Consider the following 24,261-nt stretch of genomic DNA (forward strand, 5'->3'; position numbering starts at 1 on the left):
GATCCCTTTTGCGAAGGGAGGGAGCTTTTCCAGGGGGATGGAAAAGGCTGGCGGTGCAGAGCAACACGCCAGCAGTCTGCTGCGGCTTCCACCGCCAGCGAAGGGAGAACGGAGGTGTTAATTAACTACTCGTCCCGTCGCCGTCAGGGACATTCGAGCGAGGGGCTCGACTTAAGTTGGCCACTCGCAGTCGTTCCGCCGCTCGTTGAAACGCTCATAAGATAGCGTGTTCATGATGCACCGTGCAAGGGAGAAGGGCGCGGACGAAGTTTTTAAGGCTAAGTACCGGCGAGGAGCCGGGGGTACACGGGCAACTTCCGTCCTAGGTCCTTCCCACGTTCCACCCTCCGCGAAAGTGCTCCCTCGAGCGTGATGTAACATACGTGGGCACGGGAAAATTCGCGATGCGGCTCCCCACGAATTCCCGACAAGTTCGAGCGTGCCGCGCGTTAAATTGGAGCGCGAATCGCTCGCTCGCCCGAGCCATTTCATCAGCCCGCATTCGAATCGGCCGTTTAAGGAAAGCTGCACAACCGTGAAAGGGGGGAGAGAGAGATAATTCATTCCATTTTTCTTTCGGAAATAAGAACCATAGCGATCCCACCAGAGATCTCATTACATATAGATTGGAGTGATCATTTATCATTTAGCGGAAAGCGATATATAACTATAACGATCATCTAAAATTTACTTAATTTTTTTCGGCCATCTTGAGATGTAAATCTTAAATTATTCTTTTATTTGATAATAACTGGATTGTTCCTCATTTGTCCGTTGTAATGGGCAAAAAGGGAGAATAATATAATATTAATTTATAGTAAATACCGTTCAACTTATGAGATGAGATTGATCGCGTAATCACAAGGGACGAAGGGTAAAGCCAGAACGGAGGAGATCCGTTGAAACAATCAGGAGAGGATTGAGAGATAATCGTAGAGGGAGGGAGAAAGAGAGAGAGAGAGAGATTACCGTAGAACTACTGAACCGGCACAACGAATTGGTGCGCTCCCCGTATTTCATCTCTCCTGGTTTAATCGATCGTACACCTACGAGCTCGCCGAATAATTCCTGTCGCAAGCAGAATAGGTAAACCTGGAATTTATTACGCGTCCGTTGCACCGTATTCGCGGGAAGTCAGGGATCGGTTTCAGCCGTTCTCGAAACCGACGCGATCATCCAATGGTCGAGTAACAAAATGAGAACTTTTAACTGGCGGTAGGTTGAAACGGAAGCCGATTCGGTTCTCGCTTTATATGTTTTAACGTGGAAATTTGGTTCTTTTGATAATCACGCAATTTATTGCTTCCGGCACGCAAACTTTTCGTCCTTGATAAATATTTCTCCAATATTTTTTACATGTTCCTAGTAACTTACATGACATCAAAGACGCGTTTTAACATTTCATATGTGATAGTAAAATCGCACAAAATTTCGTGCGAGTGCAATATAATTAAAATTTGCATATAAATTTGAGTATAAATTTACTAATTAATGGATAAAATTGATAGATGTGTGTGCGCGTGTATGCGTAAAGTTGCGTATTAATTTGCATTCCGAAGAGGCGCATTTCAAAGGGTTGCGCGTTCCTGGAAAAGCTCGACGAACAAATTAATTACATAATTGCAGAGAAATAATTTAATGAGCTGCCTGTACGTAGCACGATAAGTCAGTGGATTCTGATTTCATGGGACTCACGTAACAATCAATACCATCGTGCACGAAAATTTACTAAGGATCGAGACTATTGCTCGGCACGTAATCGACCGTATTTGCACCAGAACTCACAGTTTCGTCTCCTTTTGCTAACGAACCACCATGGCGGCAGGCTCGGCTGCAATCCTGACACCGTGAAACGGGTTTCCTCGTGGCACCTTAACACACAATGTAGCAATCATTTTGTTTCTCTTACTGATTAGTGATTTGACGACGATTGTGCCTAGAATACGTCATCAAAGCAAGATCTGAATTTGAGATTACATGTGATAAATTTTACGAACGACGGAATTTGGAGTAAACACTGTTCTCTCAATCACTGTGCAATTTTCATATTGCGATGTGAGAAAAATTTCTGAAATAGACGAACGTTACACACATTATAGACTCAGGAAACGTGTATCAATCTGTTTTACAGTATCTCTTATTTTCAAAAAGAGAGATTGTTATCGAATATATCTCTGTAACTTGACAATTTTGGGAGTTATTTATCTTTATAATATCGTCACATTTATTTTAAAATTAGCATACGTAACTACACATACATATCTATGTAACTTTTCGAAGACTACGGAAAGTTACGCTAACGTAGACGATAAGAGAACGTAAGGAGACGGAGTGGCGTTAACGATCTAATACAAACTCGTAACTAGAGTGGATGTCACACCCCTGCCGCCACTAGTACACCCTTCGACCCTCTTGTGAAAGAGACGAAGAGGGATCGGTAAGAGGCGACAGAGAGAGATGGAGGCGCAGACAAAGGGGAGAGAGAGAGAGAGAGAGAGAGACAGAGAAAGAGACAGAGATACGGAGAGTGAGCGAGAGAGCAAGAGACATCGGTCCGCCACCCACAATTCCGCTTGCGGGCACTGTAATTTGCTGTATGCATGCATCCAGAGATGGATAGACACGGCCGGGCAGCCGAGCAGGTCCGGGAGATCTATGGATTTATGCAAATGCAGGCAGTTAGAGTCCCGAGCAGCCTCCGCCGTTGAATAATGCGTTGATAAGATAGGAGACGCGCTCATATGCCGCTACCTATCCTACCATCCGCCATTGATTTGTCACCCTTCTGCTGCGAGAGATCCACCTTTACAAGATCTACCCCCGACCGCTCCTGGAAACCTTCGAAGGAAAGCCAAGGAGATGTACCGCGTCTCTCTCTCTCTCTCTTTCTTGCTCGCTCTCTCCCTCGCGCGGCGGCGGTCATTAGCACTTCCGCACGAAGGATTCGCTTGGTTGCATACTGGTGCGGCGCTTTCCGGTTTTCCCGATCGCAATGTTTGCCATCACGAGCGAATTCTTCGGGATGGGAGAATCAGGTTTCCTTATTACTTCAATGATTATTCCTTGCCGACGTGGCCATTCCCGCGTTCTACGATGCGGCTCTGCCGTCTTTATTACGGGATGGAAAGGTGTCGGCATCTCCTGCATTGACATAATTGAACAGGACAGTTAGCGGGGATGGGGAAACGCCGGTTCTGATGTTATCTTCGCTGGAATCTTCGTTTTTACCGTAATCTGCGAAAATTCATAAAATACCTTCTCCATCTCGCTAGACACAGGAACCGAATCAATAACTGCTACGGAGGAAATTCGCTCTCAGCGTATTATTGAGATTTAGCCTTTTTTCTTGCATCCTTTAATATTTTTCTCTCTGCCGCTTTTAAATATTTCCCTTTTTCCTTGCTCGTCTTGCGTCTTCTTTCCGATCTCCTTTCAAATCCTGTTAGCAGTTGCCGCATTGGATGCTTATGAATTGGATGAAAGTTTCCGATATAATCGATTCGATATGCCAATGAATTCTTATTAACAGTTAATTTGTATTAATTAAATGCAACTTTCCGTATCGCTTTACTCCTTGTTAATTATATATCTTACAAACTGTTTTTATGTATAAGATATAAGAATTTTTGACTATCTTAATATGTACTCGAATGTTTTACATGTTGCGATGTATCGGGAGAGGAGATCAAACTTCATAGTTTCCCTATATGTAACGTTGTATTTCCATCGCAAATCGAATTTTTTGAAGAAAGTTCGGGAGCTAATCCAGGTAGGAGGTCGAAAAATGATAACAGCGATAAACAGGCGAATATTGCATCCCCTTCGCATTTGCCCTCCGCCAAAACCTGCGCTGGCTGGCGTCATGTCACGAACGGCAAACACTGCTATGAGATTATGATTTTGAACCATGCAAATTACACCGTGCGTGTAAATGGGCACGCTGGATAAAAATATTATCGATTGGCAAAGGGTCGTTTGAACCTTTGCATTAAGTACTAAATCGGATTCTCTGCGATCTCAGTTTCTTTATTATTAGTCAGCTGGCGCGATTATTTGGGAAAATATTTTCATGCAATCGTATCTTTCAGGTATTACGACAATTTTTACTGATATGCGACATTTATATGTGCATGTACATTGAATGTATTTAAAAAAGTTTACGTTATTCCAGATTTTGTTAAAATATATGTGTATAATCTATTCTATACAATAATTTTATTTTTAGCAATTTCCATAGGTAAATAATACTGCTATGCAGAGAGTTTTACCGGCGCTCATCTATTATGATTATCGTGAGGCACCAATTTGTTACTCAAGCGTCTGTGCCAAGACCGTCTGTGGGAGTTTCGTGGAATTTTTTCTCGCAAGGGATTCTGAGCTAAATCACGTTTAACGACCCGCTCGTAATTTCGCGGAGGACACAGAGAGAACTTACGTCGTGCATCGCGCGTATCGTACTTCAATTACGAAATCCACCGCTATCGTAAGATGAACCAAGATTCTCCCCGGGCTAAGCGAATGCGCGCGCGTATCCAGGACAAATGCAATCCTTCGGGAACTGTAAAGCTGCGTTCACATTGAGCATACATAGAATGAGTATACATAACTCTCAGTTGTTGCCACGATAGCGGAAGTTCGTGTGGACACGTTTGCACGCACGTAAGCCTTCATTTTAAATCGCTCGTGGCTGTCTAGAATGAATTTGAATTGAAATGTGAACGCAGGACGACACTCGCACGCAAACGTGTCATTTACGATTGCAACGCCGATGTACGAGCTAATGATAGGTATAGAGTATTATTTGTAGCGTCGCTCGTCGAAGGTGTCGCATCTAATGTTTCAGTATGAACTGGACGGTTAAAAGGGGTTAAGCTGAGTGGCAAATAAAGGGTGACGACGACGTTCGAGTGGCGTCTCGTTTTTCTTGGTACCTTCCTGGCTCGTCAAGGTGAAGAGGTCTCTCTATAGGTTTTCGGAAATGGAGGGTCGTTGCAGAAAGGATACTTTGCACGGTGGAAGCGTTTTCACGGGGAACCATGATGTGGCAAGGCGTGGGAAGGGGGTTGCGGTAACGGGCTGCGTATGTGTGTTCGCGGAAGAAATAAAACAAAACTTTGCCTCTCCCAACTAGCTCGTAGTGTACCGGAAATTTGGAATCCCGTTTGATTTCCGTCGTGTTTACAGAGTCCACCTGACTATCCGCGCATCTTGTACTGCCAGTCGGCTGTACCCGCTTTTGCGATCGTGAGTTATTGAGCTTCGGGGATTAATCATTGCTGCAGTTCTTCGCAAATGTCTTTCGCACGTCTTCGTCAAGAGGTAGGTATATTGTAATCGCTTGAAAGAAAATTACTTTCATGTATGTTTTCATAGTTGCTTGTATTGCATTACAAAGAAATCGACTGAAAGTACAAAGTAAAAGTGTTTCGTTACTATTCAACATTTGTGCAATGCTAAAATATTCGACTCTTTCTATCCGCAATATGCGCCATCCGAACATTCAAGAAAAACAGAAAATTTCTGAATTCTTACAAAATGAGTAGATTCACGTCATTTTTATACACGGAATTATTTTCGGCAATAAATAAGCCTTTTATCTACGTCTTCATCGGTACCACATCCGATTCTAAATACAATTCCGAGCCGATTCTCTCATTGGCTAGCCTCCGCATTCCGTGGCGCAGCCAACTTAATCCGGCGTTAGGCCACTCTCGAACCCTCTTGTCTCAAGACGGAAGTTGCTCCGCGGTCGGCGCTTTAACTTTCGAGTGGTGCATCCGGCACAGTGCGCGCCCGCCGGTTGCAAGGGGCGATCGAGAAATGCAGGTCGGATAATTCGGCGCGATTGGCCCTCGTAAAGCCGGGTCTGCGAGCTCGGATCCAATTAACGGCGGTGGTTTGTTGCCGGGCGTACAGTTGATTGAACTGGTGAGTCGGCCGAGGACATCCGCCCTTCCCCGTGGCCCGTGGCCTCTTTACGATATATACTTTACGTGTGCCGAGATCTTCGGGTTTTGCCGTGGCAAACGTCGGCTGCCGGTACGTACTTAACCGGCGGAGGGCCGTAAAGCACTCGAAAACTAGGAGAGCACACGAGCTCCTTCTCTCCTTTCGTGATTCTTTCTCCTCCTTTTTCATCACGTTACCTTCCTCCGACTTCCACCGGTCTCTTCTTCCTTCTTCAGGGCTAGACCCAATCCACCTTCAGAGAGACGTTAATTCTGTCTCGTTGTCGGTAGGGTGGCTTCGATTCCGCGATGTTGCTGATTGCGTGCTTTCCACGCCGACCTCGATATAGCTTCATTCTAGTTTTTCCTTTTTCTTCTTGTTTTTTTCTTTTTGTGCAATCCTGATAGGATGATTTGATAAGATTGATACGATTTGATGCAGCATCATTTTTACGATACAACATAATGTATATAAAAATCAATCCGTTTGATATTACTAAAATATTAAGTACATAATAAGATTGGCAAGGTATTATTAAATTTTATCAATAATGATCAAAATAAGATTTCAAGGAGGAGGCGAAGTTTTAGCTAGATCCGTGGGAGTTAATTCTAAAAAGGACGAAGGAAAGAAACCAGGTGCCTTAGTTGCGCTGGGCTCCACTCGGGGATTTCGAAGTTGCATCGAATATAGACAAGATGGAGGAATGGTAAATAGCGCGGACACGACAACGATATTGAAAATATCTGGCTGAATTGGAAATAGATATATGGACGAAGAGTAGACGGACGGATGGAGGTGATAGCGCTTTCGTGTTCCGAGGTTCAAATCACATATCTCGTCAAAAGTGTGGGTCGGAACGTGGACGGGTGAGGTAAGGCTATTGAAAACGGACTTTGCGCTTCTCTCTCTCTCTCTCTCTCTCTCTAATAACCGACTACTCCATAATGCATAAGACAAAAATGCTGAAGTTTCCTCGGTTGTTCGTGGATCATTTCTCGCTTACGACTGGCGTGTAAGCGAATATTGCTGATATTCGCTCACTCGTGCGATCGTGCCTCAACGTACGATTATTTCTTCGTTTCTACTTTATTTTTTATTATGTGTATCTGTGGCAATTTACACGGGAAATTTGCGTCGATTTGGGATGCTGTAATCTCTATCGAACTTTATTTCGAAAACCATATATTATAGATAGAATGACAAAGGTTTACTAATATACTTAATTAATAGGAAACTATTCCATAAAATTTCGTTAAACACGTAAAGCGCGCGGTTGAATCGATCGCAGTATTTATGATGCATGTATTTCCACTCGCTGATCAGTTCGGTTTCACTAAAACAGAAAAAAGAAAAGGCTATGTTAGCTTGCTGTTTTGAATATATTTATATTTGTAGAGTTGGAATATTTTCTACATTCGTGCAATGCAATCATACTTCTTCACAAATTTCAATGCAAAATTAACTTTATTTAATTATATTTATAGTTGCTTGTGAATGAAATAAAATGTGAAAATATTATTCACATTTTATTTCATTGAATTCTATAATCGCAAAAACATGATTAAAACAAAGTTATCAAAATATTCATTATCGGGGCTGTAGCGCGAATTTTTGTACTCAAATGTCCATAGAACTAATTGTAAGTTAAATTAACACGTTAAAGACGAATATATATCCACTGGCATGTGCTGCTTTCTAATAATACTAATAAGACGAAATTTATTATAATATTTAATTAATAATTTAATAATTTAATTAATAATACAATTACTAGAAAATATTACTTACGTCGATGTGTGTATCGATAGTGCCGTGAATATTGCGCGATTTTAAATTAAAGATATTTGATACTGATAATTTCCAGGATGCATAACATTAGTGTGTATATATTAAAATTATAATTTTTACGGTTACTCAAGTATTAAAGATAAAGCATATAGAATTAAATTAATTAAATTCAGGATGGATTCGAATAAGAAAAAGGAAAATGTTATTAAGTAAAATGGAACATTTACTCATATACATGAATATTTCAAAAAATGGAAGCAATTTTATTTGCCATTTATCATAAGAGTATTTGAAATTAAATAAAACGGTTTTTTCATCGTGAACGTATTAACAAATCTGGATCTGAATGCAGAGTGCCATATTATTAGTCGAACAGATCTTCAAATTTCATTTCCAGTTTCCTTCATATTTTTGCCATTTTCGTCAATGTTCCTCTTTGAAAATCATCACATTTAAAGGGATCCTAGAATCATGTTTGCTTCAGTACTTGAGGAATTGCCTTTTTGAACGTGGAACGTTTGGAACAAATTTGTGCTGTTTTCTCTCATTCCGGCATTGCCTGTACTTTCACGGCGTCTGTGTCGCCTCATTGTTAATCCTATCCGTTTGCTCTTAAAATGGTAGTCTTTCAGATCTTAATGAAGATCCCTTTTATTTTCTTTTTCTCCTGTGCCATTCTAGCACTAAACGATGGTCGAATTGTCGCGTTCTCTCTTTCTGTCTTTCCGTTGAAAATACTTTCCCGGTACTTTTATCATCCTTCCCTCGAGAGTCCTTTCTTTTTTTTGAGCGGTACTTGGTGAGCTTTCTTCGATTTCGCAGTGCTCGTGCAAGTTATTAACCGGCGTCGCCAACTAATCGTGATATATGTAATTGCATTGGTCAGCAATCGGATAAGCGCCTTACGGTAATGCGCTTACTACGTGAGATTTCGACACGGCCTACGACGAGACGGCGACAATTATAGAAATTATAGCATCGTGTTTGCCAAACAGGTGGTCATGTACGAAAGCGACCGCAGCCAATGGAAATGCAACAGTGGCGAGAATCTCTCTGCGAGGATTAGTATCGAGGACAGTAACTTTTACTTTGCGATTGCGGTTGCATTTATCACGAATGGTAATTGTGAGATTTCAATGAGGTTTTCTCGATGTTTATCTGCTCGTTAAATTCTCTTTTGAAATAACTAATGAATAATGCTGTAGATATTTACATAGGACGACAAAGTGACACGAAAAGCGTTGCGTTTTAAAGAATTCTTCGCTTTTTCTTCACATAGACTATTACGCAAATCTTCAAAAAAGCAGACAACAGTTTACTAAGAACGTTAAAGTGCACGAGTTGGCAGTACCAAAAAAATAAAAGTGTGCCAAGTCCATTATTTGCACGAAAGGCTTGCTTTAAGTAAGTAAGTAGTAAATCGCAAAATGTAATATTTAATAAATCCTTTTTTATCTTTACTTCGCTCCACCCCCCCCCCCCGCCGTTATTCTTTTATAAATTATGGAGCTAATATTGCGAAGTAAGACCAAGCGAAATTCCAATGAAATAAACGTTACAATCTCGACGATTTGTACGTTACAATTATACGGCCTCCACCCAGATAACGCCAGTATCAAAAGGCCAAATGAGTGAGTTATGAGCTTGTATTACAATCCTCGCACTTAATTGGCGTGCAGATAATATGGCGGTTGAACGGTTCGCCAGGTGAATTATGGTTCCGAGTGCTCTCTCGTATAATCGCACATATGTAAATGCGAGTCCGAGATCCCGTTGCCTGGCGGGAAGAGGTGGTGGATGCGATTGTTATCAGGAAGGCTCGCACGCATATTTTATTGCTCTCGCGCTCGCGGGTTCGTGCTTTTTTCCCTTCTCCCCTTGCAATGAATTACGGAGGCGGATGGAATATACAATTTAATAATTTCGGGAAAATATTACAAGCATCGACTCTCGACAGTGCATCGACCGTGAACTTATTCCGACATTTGTATTTGCTCGCGGCTTAACTGCTCGGTGAAGTCGGAAGGGAGCATTTAACCCTCTATGATACGCCCATCGTTCTATCCATGAAGTGCAACCCGCGCTAAATACTCTCGCCGATGGCATCGGAACTTTCCGGCGCGGAACTGCGCACTTCATCTGCTCCATGCGGCTTACGTATTCATATTTGCGATGAATTTCGTGTGTAACTTGATTGTATGTGTCGTCCCTTTATGGCAGGGACAGCATCGCTGCCTGCGAATTGTATTAGACGGAAGTTTCAGTTGTACATCGCAGCACTGCGCGAGTAATAATTTCTTCTCCGGTTCGCGTGGAGCACGCGCGATTAAATTAAATTTTCAGTTTCGCGAATTACCGTGATTTAATTCTCACGAATAACACATCGCTTGAAATATTACTTTTCTGATCATTAACATGGACAGCGTCGATATACGCGCGCATCGCATTATTTATTATTATTTATTAAAACACATTATTGGCATTTGCTTTTTCATTTTATTGAAAACTGCATCGTATTTGTTTTACTTGCCGCGATTACTGAAATTGCGCTAATAGCAATTGGCGATCTCGAATTTCAGCGGAACATGCGAACGTAAATTTCGGTTTACCGTTCGTCGATCCGTGAAATAGTGTTTTGTTATAGTTTGCAGATTTTGCCTTCGACGAAAACGTTTCAAGAGCTGAAGGGTACTTCTGGCAGCATTAACTTTGACATCGTCGCCGACTCTGAACTCGTGATTCGGCAACGTTACCGATCGTGGATTGCACGCAGCGACGCGTGCAGGAATATCCATCCATATCGAGCGCATGTATATTCGCCATCCTAGCGTACCGTGTGACAGAGTATACGAGTTGCACGAATTGCCTCGTACGTTTATCTACGTACGTTCCGCCGAAAGGAGGAACGTGCGCTGCAGCTCGTTGCATACATGCAAATGCAAACGTGTCTAGTCGCGGTAAAGTGCATCTAGCTTTAAAGCACGATGCGCGCATTGTCGACTTGTCACACTGCGCGCGCGAAACGTTTTCCCACGTTTCTCTCCTGCTGCTTTCTTATCCGGCACTTCCGTGCGTCCTCTTTCCCTTTATTTACAACGCTCCGATCCTCGAAACGCACTCGTCAACAATTTCGCGAGTGCAACATGCATTCTTCATTAAAAAAATATACGTAAAGCTAGACGAGGAACCTTGTCGTGGTAATTCAAATTCGCTCGCGAAGTTTGTCGAGATTCATCTTCGCCTGTATTCGTAATTTATGCTAATTTACCAGTGAGTAAGTTTCCATCAATTCTATATCTATTCTATATCTATCTACCTATATCTATTTTATATCTATCTATATCCATATCTATTCTATATCTATTCTAAAACGGGAGTATACATATAGCTATAAGAAAACTGGCGTTATTTTCTTTCTTGCCAAACTAGACGCGACACTAGTACTTCCACTTACGTATCTGAAGTCTCCGTTCTCCCGATTCTCTTCGATTTGATTTCTCGATCGCGCCCGGCGGAAGAAATCTCGCGTTTCGGCGGTAACGCGACCGATGGAAATGCGTTTCTTCGTCATGCGCCGGCGTCGCTCGATGCACGTCACCTCGTATAAAGGGCGAGCTCGTGGAAGTGTTCCATCGCTGGGCCGTCCTCGATTTTAAGCCGTCCCGCCGCGTTATCGTTCTCGCTCGTAATTCGGAACGCCGCCATCCTTTCTCCTGTCCGCGGAAGACGCTCGCGCTCGTCGTTTTTCTTGATGGCGCAAGGGATGAAACTAAACAGCGCCAGGTATCGATCGGCAGCAACTTCTTCAACTTCCGGCTGTCACAACGATGCGCCGTCGGTTGAGCAAGAGAGACAGCAAGCAAGAAAAACGTGCGGCTGCCGGGCAAGAGCGACGGGGGTTGAAGCGAGAGTCGCGGGGCTAAGGGAGAGCGTAAATGTGGATAAGCAAGAAGAAAAGAAACGATCGCGGCGACTTGGACGAGGCGGGCACGTTTTGCCAAATCTACCCCCGTCCATCGTCGCGCCTCGACGACTGCATTCACACACCAACTTTTCACGTCCGTTCAACCCCTTTCAGCACTCGCGGCCACGCCACCTCCATCTCGAAGGGCTGCGCGAACGCGTACTCGCCACGCCGTCGTTCCGGCGGAATATAAGTTTCGAGCTTTATATCGTTTATGTTGGATGAAGGCTTTCCCGATGCCAGGGCGCGACGTCGCCACTTCCGTTCGCCATTGTTGCACGACCGCGCACATAATTTTCCGATGTGGTCCGCTTTGCCGGTCACCACAGCTACCAAATGCTGGTGTTCATAGTGAAACATGCACGTCGGATTAATAATTACTTTAACGCGGTTGAGAGTTTCGACGCGTGCAAAATTCCCTACCGAAAACCAACTCAATATGTGAGCTTTAGTAAAATGCATGCCGCGAGGAACGCTGATTCTTTATTTGTAACAAAAAATGAAATAGTGTAATTTGTACAATAAAACTCTCAGTAATTCTGGTTACATTCCACATCAGATTCAGGCAAATAACTTCCTCCGACATTCAAACTGATCGTAGTTCGTAATTTTTTTTTCCGTCGATTATCGTCCTTCCTTGTTCGCATTCGACCACGTTTTCTCATTCCTCTATTTTCGTATCTGAGAACCACACATTTCCGATGACTTTTCCAATAATTGAGAATGTTTTAGCGAATTCTACCGTTCTGTCAGCACATGTCATCGGGAATTCGCAGATAATCGCGAATTGTGAGTGCGAATCAATTTCTATTTATAGAAGATTTCGGAACATTCGATTGTTTTACTATCATATGATATTTCTAATCTAATAATTATAATATTTTTGTTGCTCACGTAACAAATATGATATTGTTATCGATTAATTATTTAAAATCAGTTACATAAAATTTATGTATAATATAATTTTTAAGTTTGTCATTTTGTGACATGGTTGTGAATTTTAATTTCATAACAAGAGCTACGTGATTTTATTTATATACTATAGCTGCCTAAATGAAAATAATGGAAATATTTAGTCGAAAGGGAATCTGTGTACATTCTAAATTTTGACAAACGTGAAATTTGTGACGATTGTTGAACAATCTCTTATTGATAGAAACGTCAATAAGTAATATGCGAATAAAAAGCAGCATTTATATTATATAATACTGAGGTACGTGTGTTAAAAAAACACTGGGGGATCACAAACAAAGGCCCCCAGGAGAGCGTTTTAATGCGCCACATTTTGCTCGTGATGGAAGCCCCGGAAAATAATTCGCGCAGAACGAAAGCGTTGCTCCGTTTGCCGATTTCCCCCGTCTCCTGACTTTTTCTCCCTTTTCTTCCCCCAGGGTTAGAATGACGCACGGCGCTCTTTGATTTCTCGTCCGACACGTTTCACTTCTCTTCCAGTTCCTCTGCTCCGCTCGCCCTCTCGCGCTATCTCGCTCGGCGATAACCAGCGTCGTCTTTCACGTAATGACGAGCGAGTAAAACAATCATTAATCTGATCTACCTCCCTCTCTTTCTTTTACGTTTCTGCCTTTCCGTTCGCTTTTGCGGCCACGTGAGGACGAACATTAATTATCCGAAAAAGGTTCGGTAAAAACGTTGAGTCCACGTGAGCCCACATCTCGCCGCGGCGAGTTCGACGGTTCGGGATGCTGCGGGGAAATCTGCTTTTTCAACAGCCATTTAGAAGTCTCTACATATATGTATACGCTTGATCCGATCGATGGTGACGATAATTCAGAGCAACGCGCGATACGCGCGGACACTCGCATCCACGTCAAAGGAGAGGCCGCAGAATCATGTGCTGCTTATCGGCGGATTCTATTAATTTTAATTCGCGAAATTCGCGCGCGAGTGCCGGGCGAGCGCCGTCGTTACATCGAAATTCTTCGGGCGGCGCTCGCGAGAAAATATTTAATTCGTTTTACGCGTACAATGGTATGCGGAGTGCAACGTATACAAGAGATATCGAATTCCGGCAGCGCGGCAGCTCCGAGGAAGAAGATCTATTTTTACACGCGAGGCGAGGCGAGGCAAAACCGCGTTTTCCCTCGCATTCCAAACCCCTCGTCTCTGTGCCCTTCTCCGCCCGTCCCTTGCGTTCCGAACTATCCCTCGGGACAACGCGGAGATGCACCGTGATCGGCGCTCGTTTTTTCCGAGATATCTTAGACTCGATAACGGAAAATCCTATTACACCCTCAACGTTCGACCGCGTGTATCCCCCGGACCTCCGTTTCCCCCGCAACGCGGCTGAGACCATGTCACCGAGAACAGGAATGGGGGCGGAGGGGGACTAACGACAATTCTCGTATTCCTCGCCTGTTCGACAATGCGCGTCCTCCGCACTTATTCAAGCTTTTCTGATCGATTTTTGCCGGGATCGCACAAAAGCCGTCTCTGTTCCCTCCTCCCGTACCCTCGTAAATTCGCCCCGTCGACAAGCGCGAACGGCACGATGAGTTTTCGATAAGCTTCATTCTGTAATTCCGATCGCGACGCGGACAAATTAATTACGCCCTGCGTAATTTTTGACGGATGTGAAGTGAGCGGCTCGCAAAATTCAGTTCCTCCGTGACGCATTATTACATTGAACCGGTACGTCATACGCGGAACTCTACGTATTACACAAACGAATTGTTAAATAATATCGCCTGTACGTTTGTGCGATCATTAACGGAATTAAATACTCCATGCAGTGTTTTACACGTACGCTTGATTAAAAAGGCTTACTGTGCATTATTGAATTTGTACTATCCTTTTCTAATATGGCAATTTCTCAATCATTATTATTGCCGTGTTATGGATATACCATTCATAACGCGGAAGAAACCGCACGTTTTGTACAGCGATACAGGAGAATTCATTAATTTTCTTCCACTTCATCGTTACAGTAATGACTCTCAAAGGCTAACGCGTTACGCAAACACCGATGTATTATATAAAATTAGCACTTGACTTGCTGCGTAATCTGCTAAATGCTGTGAATAAAACATACAATCAACTTGGCGCTCTCTCTACTCTACATATACCAGTTACACGATCGACGTCATCACGTTACACAATTTTCCGCTTTCCGGTCCCCGCCATCGTCTTATCTACACATTCGCAACGTAAAAAGGTACAGCGGTGTTACTCGCGTCTCGGCGTATCTCTCGTGCCGGGGTATCGCACTGAGCATCATTTCAAATGGTCATGTTTGACGTATGATCGACTGTAAAACAATAGCGACGCCTCGGTTACGATCTCGGATCTCGCGCGGATAAACGCGGCGCGCTCGCGAAATTTTCATCGGCGTCGCGCTTATTGGCGCCGGACACCGTCCGCCTTATTCTCCTCTCACCTCGACGCGGCTCGGCTGCGGCGCCGAAGGTGCTCGCGCTGAACAGCGCTCACAACTTTTAAATTATTACTCAGTTACCGGGGTTTTATTGCGCCAATAATAAAAGCGGGCGATATCGTGCGCCACCGGCTCACCCGCCGGCCTTCCGTCTCTCTCGTTCCGCCTCTCTTCCTCCCTTCTTCTCACCCTCCGTGTCACCCACTCACCCACCCTCACTAACGTGTGTATGTGCATGACGTTTTGTTATAGCTGCGAAATATGGTCGTTACTTATACTACGGGTTCACATCGACTCTCCTCCCCTTTCCTCTTCCCTTCTCTCTGGTTCCTCTTCGTTGGCGTCTTCAATGTTCGCACCGGGATACACATACGAGGGTGCAACGTGCGGGGATTTTGTTGCGCCACGATCTTGTATGATAAAGGACCGTTAACGCTTCCTCATGCCTCTCTCCGCATGACCCATCCTTCCTCTTCTCCCCCCGTTTCTCACACCGATGCGTCGTTTTACACCGTGTTACGTCGCCGTGAATAGACGTTATGGGTTCCTTTTATGCGGAATGGAGGAAAATGAAGGAACTATGATGCGCGGAAGAGCCGATTCTTATCGTTCCGTCGGCCATGGGGGGGGGGGGCCGAGAGGGTGGTAATGACTTGTTTTACGGGCAGGCTGTCGCATGGCGACTATAGTGAGATCGGCGAAAAAAACGAAGAGTCACTCTCGCGACGTTTAAATTGTCATTGGTATCACATAAGTGTGGTGTAAGGGCTCGATGGGTCGATTTGATGGGAATTGGGATAACTTGAAAGATTTCTTTCGCGGCAACATGATAAATGTTGCAACAGCAAGAAACAATTAATTTTAAATACAGTATAAACAGTAACGAGAGGGACACAAAATAAATTACAGTATACAGTTATTTAAATTTGTTTTTAATATCGCTTCTCTCTCTCTCTCTCACACACCTCTATTGACATTAAATGATATCACATTATAGTAATCGATGTGATGCGTGAAATTTATGTCCGATACATTAGCTCATTATTACTCATGATACGCTATTTTTAAATTAATAAATTAATATAACCTATGCATATAATGCATAAAAAGTATAGCAGTGTATGAACTCGCACTTAAGTATGTACATTATGTTTATACAATTACTATTATTATAATTGTATTGCCTCGTGAATACTCATTTGTTGAAACAATTACATGATTCACATATGTATTCTCGTAATGCAAACTTACTCCATTTCTGATGTGCGTATATTACAGCGAATGTTACATATATAATACAGAGAATTACATACTAAATATCACAATAAATTATATTATAGTAAATATATATTACAATGAATACTGTAATGCACTACACGAATATCGATTGTTCGTTACTATAGGATATTACTGGTATGCAGCCACAAAATAATTTTCACAATTATTGATAAAACAAATCACGAGAGATGTCGATACACTAATTACGATTACTAGAGACGAGTTAATTCTTTAATTATACGGTGTACCAACATCAATAATAATTTAATACTGCATCTCCATAATATTATAAAGACTATTTAACGTATGGCTTATTTTAATAAATGCGCTGAATAAGTATCTGTTTTTACAGAAGTGTCTGTATTCACGTTCAATCAAAAGTATTATATACTAATTCATACTTTATCTAAATCTAAAAATGCTGGTAAATATCGATACCATAATGATGCACCAAATTATAAATACACACGTTACCCAAAATCTACGTCTCAAGTTATTGCGCACTGAAACATAACAAAAAGATATTTCTTATGGTATATTGCGACTGAGTCGAATTTTACACGCAATTAATAAATCCTCAAATTCAGTTAACTATGAATATTAAGAATCAGTAAATATTAACGAAATAACTAGTATCTATACTAAAACGATTACGAGTTACACGCTAGTAACTTTTCGCATTTTGGAATTTTATAAGTCTCTGATTGTGTTTAAAAAATGGAGTAGAAATTAAATTGTAAGATCGTGGTTTTTCTAATTTTTTGCAATACACTTTTTGTTAAAGCACAAATTTTATTAATTATGAATCGATTTACCTGAAGTATGTCGTACGGGTTGTACTACTGTTGCATTGATGACGTAAGGTGTGTTCACGGATTGATTTTGTTGATTCGCCGTAACATATGATGGATTGTAAGATGACTGGACGGTCATGCTCGAGTAAGAATTATCCGGATAAGGATATGCTGTTGCAGATGAAGGGTAACTAGACGAGTGTTCTTGAGGGTACGTTGTCGACTGACATTGTGTAGACCCAGGTACATTTGTCGTCGATACGGGCTGCCCCATCGCCTCCGCGTACGAGGGTGGCGCAGCATTGTAAACCGCAGGAATACTTGACTTATGCATGATCGCTGTATTACCTGAAAAAAAGACGAATCATTTATCATGAAAATAATGATAAAAGTTTTTCAAGGTGTCAGTTTGAATCAATAGCTGTGATAAAATGATACAAAATGCCCGAAAATATATGATTAAAAATGGCGATGAGAAGATAAATTTTATATAGATGCCACACAATAAATAGAATTAATTTTTTTTGCATAAATGGATTTGCAATGTGCACAACTGTGCTTTTTTAAGTAAAAATTATATAGCTTTTTATCTAAATCAATTTATCGCTTTATTAATCGTTATGAGTAAATATTAAGATAGTTGAAATGAATAGATGTTTTATACTTTGTCAGAATACATTCGGAAAATAACTCCATTTTCCGAAAGTATCGAGATAAAATGTACAATAATTTCTTAAATATTCTTTATCATGATTTTCGTCTAATATATATATTCTATATATAATATACTTATAATACACTTGTTTAAATGAGCTAAGTTTAAATGGATGAAATATTCGTATGCTTTATACCGCGATATGAAGACTGATTCATATTAAGCTTATCGCCACAAATACATGATAAACACTTCTATACTTAAATCCTTTTATCTTTTCCTGTTTATTGATGACATCGGGTGAAAGTATATTCGCATAATGAAATTGATACGCTTCGCCGATCATTTGTTATAAAAATAACACGAAGAATTCGCAAAATAAATTTTCTGTTTGCGATAACGCAAATAGTTAACGCGATAATGATTAATGGAGTTGTACCGGGCGTAGATGTATAGATTTTCAAATGTCAGTTAAACAAATTTCCACATGTAACATGATAAGATACGTAGTAAAAGCGATAATTAAATACTGTATTCTCAATACAAGACATTCTTTAATGATAGAGGAGTGACTCTGCGGACTGATTGCGATAATATACGAAAAACTTTGCGATTGTATATCAGATATATCGTGGACTTTTTATAAAGATGACCTCACTGACGTAGTAACGAGCACGAATTTGTGCAGTTGGATATATATATGTATATATATAGTCTCATGTAACACCTGCGAAACTGTCACAATGATCAAGAAAACTTATAAACAATTCAGTTATGTTTTCTTGCGATGTCACTCGACCTCGGAGTAAAAGTCAAGTGTCGAGTTTTAGTAATATTAGCAATATGATTGCATATCAATGTTCCAAAGATAATCGTACGTCATTTAAACATTATCAGTTTTTAATATTGGTGTTTTGTTTTTGCGCGGCATTATACATTATTTAACGAATATTACTTGTGACTGCAATCGACTGCAACTATATCGGCGCAATGCTACGTCACTATCGAATTATTAAATATTTGCAATTTATTATAATTTACAGCACAATGGCTACGATTTAATATAAACATTTGAGCATCTAATCGTGCGCATATCTATCAGAAATATGATATTATTTGAAAGTTATGAATATCGTACTCACAATAATTTAGACAGCTTGGATTGGTTAAAATGGAGAATGTGTTTGTCTATCGCTTATCAAAGTATGCGAATACATTGGCATAGGATTAGTCACACTAAGTAATGTTGTCCGAGTAAGAAGACTCAAACAGAAATTAGATAGAGCTAGATTAATTTAATGGAGAATACGTCGAAGCGTTCTAAAGGTTCGATCTTAAAATGGAGGAACACTTACACACTAGTCGTGACGTGCAGCTTTGTTAGACTGTCCCTGACTTATCTGACTACTACACGCTGCGTATGTATCACTTTATTGCTTGTTAAACGTGAGCAGTTGTACCAACACTGACGTTACCCATTATCAGCACTGACACTCTGAGCTGTTCTTATCTCTTGAAAGAAATACGCGGAAAAATTCAAACGCATGTGAAAAACGTTTTATATAGAATTGTGATTAAGAGATTCGAGTTACGTTTTAATGTGCAATATTACATTAATTTATAAAAATTTCAAGATGTTCTTCAATTATATAAATAAATGATCGATACTTCTTTGATTACATCTATATAAGATATCTATGAAATTCCACGAAGCTAATTCATCATCTAACTCTCGGTTCAAAATTTAAAAAACCGATAACTCATGTTACTTTTTTTTATTCGATTTGTGCGACTGTTTTATAAGTCCAGGAATTAACATATTGCAAATATCTTAGTATTTTTAAACATCTCGTTACTTTCACATGATATCGCTTTTCAGGGAAAATTTATTAAAAATAAAAAATGATAAAAATCAAGTTAGAGCTAAACAAATGTAAACTCGGATGTTCAGTCTCGCGAATTCGATCTCGTGATTCGCCTAATGTCGTTTACGGAGAAAATTGATTTTCATTTCATCAGAGCGCCATCCGATCCGGTCATATGGCGTGAAGCATCGCTATCAGTATCGGGTAGGTGGGTCTCGTGTACATGATATGTGTCGTGTTCGTATTTCATCGAGTGTTGACCCACGGATTTTGAAGCGAACATACGCAAGGGATGCCGCGACGTTGCACGAGAACGAGAACTGTGTTTATGGATTAGTCCGAGCCAAGTGATCCCCGATGATTCTCGATCGGCGCGGCAATAACGCGCGTCCCGTATTCTGCTGCCAAACAGTTTCGCGCGTACGAGACGTGTGCATGGCGATGCGCGAGAGAATCGGAAAGGGTGAATCCGCGGGGGGGGGGGGGGCAGGAGAATCGAAGGCAGAGCAAGTCACGATGGGGGAAAAATGGGTCGGCGCCGGGGTTTAATCAATGGTTCCGGCGCCAACCAGGCGTGTCTTTAAAAAAAATGCACGAGCCGCTCGTATAACGATGGAAATTCGGATTGTCATTCGCTTCACAGTAGCGCCTTCATCGAGTGCGCTCTTCGTCTCCCTTTCTTTTCCTGTTCTTTCTCTTTCTCTCTCTTGTTCTCTTTCTCTTCCTCCATATTTCTTGTCGATGCGACATCGCCCCTCCGTCCGTCGCTCACGCATGTCCTTTTATCGTCTCCATCTCTTTCCATTTTTTGTTTCCTTCTTTCGAATAACGTTGCGTCGCTGGGAGTCACCCCGGCGCCGCATGTGACACTCGTCGTTCACTCGTCAACGCTCGTACCGTGACAGCAAAAAGTTGCGTATATGATGTCATCGGCCTTCGAATCAAACCTCCACCTATGTCGGCAAAAGAGGCCGCACGTATATGCGCACGATCGTTTCTCGTGACGAAAGAATCGACAGTAAGCATAGGAATTATGTTTGCCCGCGGCTCGCTTCGGTATATTAATCAACTAATTACAGAGGAGACGGTGAAACAAGATATTGGATTTGTGCGGACAGGCACAACATTAACGAATCATTTTCACGTCATTTGTTGTTAACAATGTCTCGAATAATGACGTTTCTGCCATGGATTTCGATGTTGCGTACCAATCGGCACGAAATGCCGAAACGCGTCTCGCGAGTGCAATTTACGTGACACGGAAAATGTCACGTGTAACTCCTGTAACGTGGTAATATATGATCTTAAAACGTCAAGTATCGCGCTTCCGCGACGTCTAATATGCGACACCGGAAAATGTACTCAGACAGGCTGTCGAACGCTAAGGTACTGAATCCACGCCACGTAATTTCCGGGTGTGAAGGTGATTTCTGTCAACGAGGAAGCAAAATGGCAATGTGTTGACATCCGTGGTAATTCGCTACAGTCGTGCCACCGAATGCACATTAATGAGTTTTCGAAAAAAAAAACAAAAGCCGGAAGAACGTAAACTTGCTAAACAATATATATCAAGGCCGTAATAAATTTTAGATGAGATGATGGAAGTTGAATTATGCGGCCGGAAGCTTGCGTGATCAAAAACATTGTAACGATCAGTAACCAAAGGACTCATCTACTGGTTATTTTTTAATTGAAAATGCAATTATGACGCAAATTTTATTTAGAAGATATTTGAATTTTTAAGATGTGTTGAACATATATACACATTGTGTATACACAAGTAAAGGCTGGAATAAAATATTAAATAAAAATTGCAAAATAACTTATATGTATATTATAGAAAATGTGAATTAAATTTTTATATCATTTTTTATTATATATAAAATTATACATTGCATGTAATACGTATCTTTAGATGAAGGATGGAATTTTTGTTAAAATTTAATTAAATTTTAACTTAAATTCTCAATTGCACTTTTATTTTAATTTATTTATAATATTGTAAATTTCCCAGTTACAATTTTGCATGTTTGGCTTTTATATTATTTCTTTGCTCCTCTTATTTGTAAAATAACTCGTAAGATAGTTATTCACAACACAACTTTTTTAGTCATAGTTGTTGGGTAAGCCCGTATAATTCATTATTTAAATCATAATTTCAAAATACGTCATTTCCTATTCGTTTCACGTATACTGCGAAGTACATGCAAATCAACAATCGCAACCGCGCAAATTCCATCAAAACTCTTCCGCATTTATCTCACACGATCATGTTTGCTCGCGGGAAGCCATCAAGTCTAACTTACGATTAGTGACTCTTGCTTACACCGTCGATTATTGTAGTTGATCTATAAAAAAAAACTCAAATACTATTGAAGCTTAAGTAGAAAATGAGCGGAGTAAAGTGCGAATTTCATGATCTAAACATCCAGGCAGAAGCATCACATTTATCAAACCACGTGTATGTAATTCTCAATAACAAATACATTTGAAAAAATATTCGAGAGATAATTATACTTATGTAGATACGTAGACAACTTATATATACATGTTTTGTCTATATCACAACGCGGTACTCTGAAACTTTAATAATAATAAGACATCACACAATAATCATACGACTGAGGTCATTTAACTGGTCACTGAAAACACATAAATCCTGGTTGCCAATCGCTGACCTGACTTATGATAAAGAACATCGAATAGAAAAAGATCACACTAACCACGTATTAAAATCGATTTGTACATACGTCTTCCTCAATATACTATGTACGAAGAATAATTATCGCGATTGCGGAAAGGCGGTACGTGTAACACTGGCCGTCACTCTACGATTGCAGAAATAAAATGCTCACTTCGAGGTCGCTCGAGGTCTTCTCGAGTATGTGAGCGTTTCATCAAGGTCGCGTAAATAGTGCACACGCGCGCGCACTTCGCACTTCACGATGAACAGACAAAGAGTTGTGCAATTGATATTCTCCCATGGATCAGTTTATTAAACAAATGATTTTTTGAGATAAGTCAAGAAAACTTTGCCATATAAACTTTGGAGTTGCATCGTCATAGAAACATGTACATACGGAAGAGAAATTTGAGAAATTTTGTAGAACAAATATATGTGTAATATAATATAATAAAGATAAATATAATAATTGTGAATAATAAGGAGCTATTCTTTTAAAAATATATCGAAATGGAATGTCATCATCACGATTCATTGACGGAACATTGATACAATCATATTTGTTCACGGATAAATTAACGATGACGTAAATCCAAATGCAATATAAATGTGTTGCATCTGGCATAACAACAATAGTAATCATTTGTATGTAGCTCCATAAAATTTTGCTCATCATTGAATGTGGAATATGTCAGCTCTGAGATTCCCATGGCATGAAATCCATTCTTACACATCTCGCATTCCTTACGCAAAAGGAAGTTGTATTTACACATTGCATTTCGCAATACTTCTGAGAAACTGAGGTGTCACTATTCTCAGTTTTTCACGTCATAAAATATCTCTTGCAAATATGTATATGGTAAACAATATTAATGCAGTCGATTGCACTTGAAAAAGAAAGTCGTTTGCTGATCGTAAGCCACATCCATCCATATTGATATTTTGTCTATACATGCTAAGAAATATATATCCTGATTACCATATCTATTCGTATACACATACAAATATTGATATCTAGTCGTATGCAAATATATTTCGTAACGAATTCTTTATAGCCTACAATTATTCAACTTTCTGATATAACCAATATTACATAATTATGTAATGTTTCACGTAAGACTATAGATAATAAATATTCACAAGCTGTGGGGAAGATTATTATTCTTCTCAGACTAATAAATGCATCAAATAATTAAAACATTTTCTTTTTATATATTATAGATAAAATTTATTAATTTAATAAAATTCAAAAACTGGCTCTACTACGTAAACATGACAGCAATCGAAGATTTTTTTCGAGACAGTAAATGAACTTTTTAAAAAAATAGCATAAAACAATTTATAATAAATTGAATATGTTAATAAGAAAAAAACGTATTAATTAATTAATATTAACACAAAATGATACGCAGAATTACGAAATTAATATTTATATTTTTCAGCACACCTATCGTGAGTGATGATGTCATTAGAATCTTGAGATCTTGTCTCAGAAAATATTCCTGTATTTGTTGATGCATTTAATTTCCGCTTCTTCTCTTACAATTAGTATTCTATGTTCCATCCACTTGTGGTTCTCGGTTCGTGTCTGGTGCGTAAACTAATTTCAGTTCCACGATTTTTCAAGCAAAATGCGCGCGCCGGTGCAGCATCAGCGTTTCCCGATTTTATTCGGGAACAAATGGACTTTTGGATTGCAGCCGCGGGCCCTATGTGTAATCGGCACGCGGCCGTCGCAATGGCCGCCGATAACGGATGCAGCGGCCCAGCCTCCGTGCCGGTCCACGACAAATTCGTGCCATTATATCTTCGTGTTTACTTCGACGCGCACACCACGCGTGCCTCGCGCTTTGTTCTCGCCGTAATTGCGGCACCAGCACGCTTAATTCAC

General features: G+C 40.6%; 2 protein-coding genes across 4 annotated transcripts in view; one reads left to right on the forward strand and one right to left on the reverse strand.

Moving 5' to 3' along the window:
- The window catches only part of LOC105288127, a 56,993-nt gene that overhangs the window by 22,332 nt on the left and 10,400 nt on the right, over window positions 1–24,261 (forward strand). The window lies entirely within an intron of this gene.
- LOC105288129 lies at window positions 16,009–22,513 on the reverse strand. 3 transcript variants are annotated; one of them, XM_011354148.3, is made up of 3 exons: window positions 22,411–22,513; window positions 17,189–17,515; window positions 16,009–16,876 (listed from the first exon to the last, which is right to left on the reverse strand). In XM_011354148.3, exons 1-3 carry the CDS (start codon window positions 22,433–22,435, stop codon window positions 16,776–16,778), a joined length of 453 nt encoding a protein of 150 aa, XP_011352450.1. In that variant the 5' UTR covers window positions 22,436–22,513; the 3' UTR covers window positions 16,009–16,775. The 3 variants fall into 3 exon arrangements, with proteins under 3 accessions (XP_011352450.1, XP_011352451.1, XP_011352452.1); XM_011354149.2 differs by lacking the exon at window positions 22,411–22,513 and adding an exon at window positions 19,178–19,280; XM_011354150.3 differs by lacking the exon at window positions 22,411–22,513 and adding an exon at window positions 18,965–19,139.

This window comes from Ooceraea biroi, chromosome 1 (genome assembly GCF_003672135.1).
Source record: "Ooceraea biroi isolate clonal line C1 chromosome 1, Obir_v5.4, whole genome shotgun sequence".
NCBI lineage: Eukaryota > Metazoa > Arthropoda > Insecta > Hymenoptera > Formicidae > Ooceraea > Ooceraea biroi.

Bases quoted from the DNA above. Each gene is read 5' to 3' on its own strand.
- LOC105288129 (XM_011354148.3), bottom strand. From the start codon at position 22,435: ATGTACAAATCGATTTTAATACGTG. The intron at 17,516-22,410 runs GTTAGTGTGATC...TCTTTTTTTCAG, and splicing joins CAAATCGATTTTAATACGTG to GTAATACAGCGATCATGCAT. The intron at 16,877-17,188 runs GTAAATCGATTC...GTTATGTTTCAG, and splicing joins ACCCGTACGACATACTTCAG to TGCGCAATAACTTGAGACGT.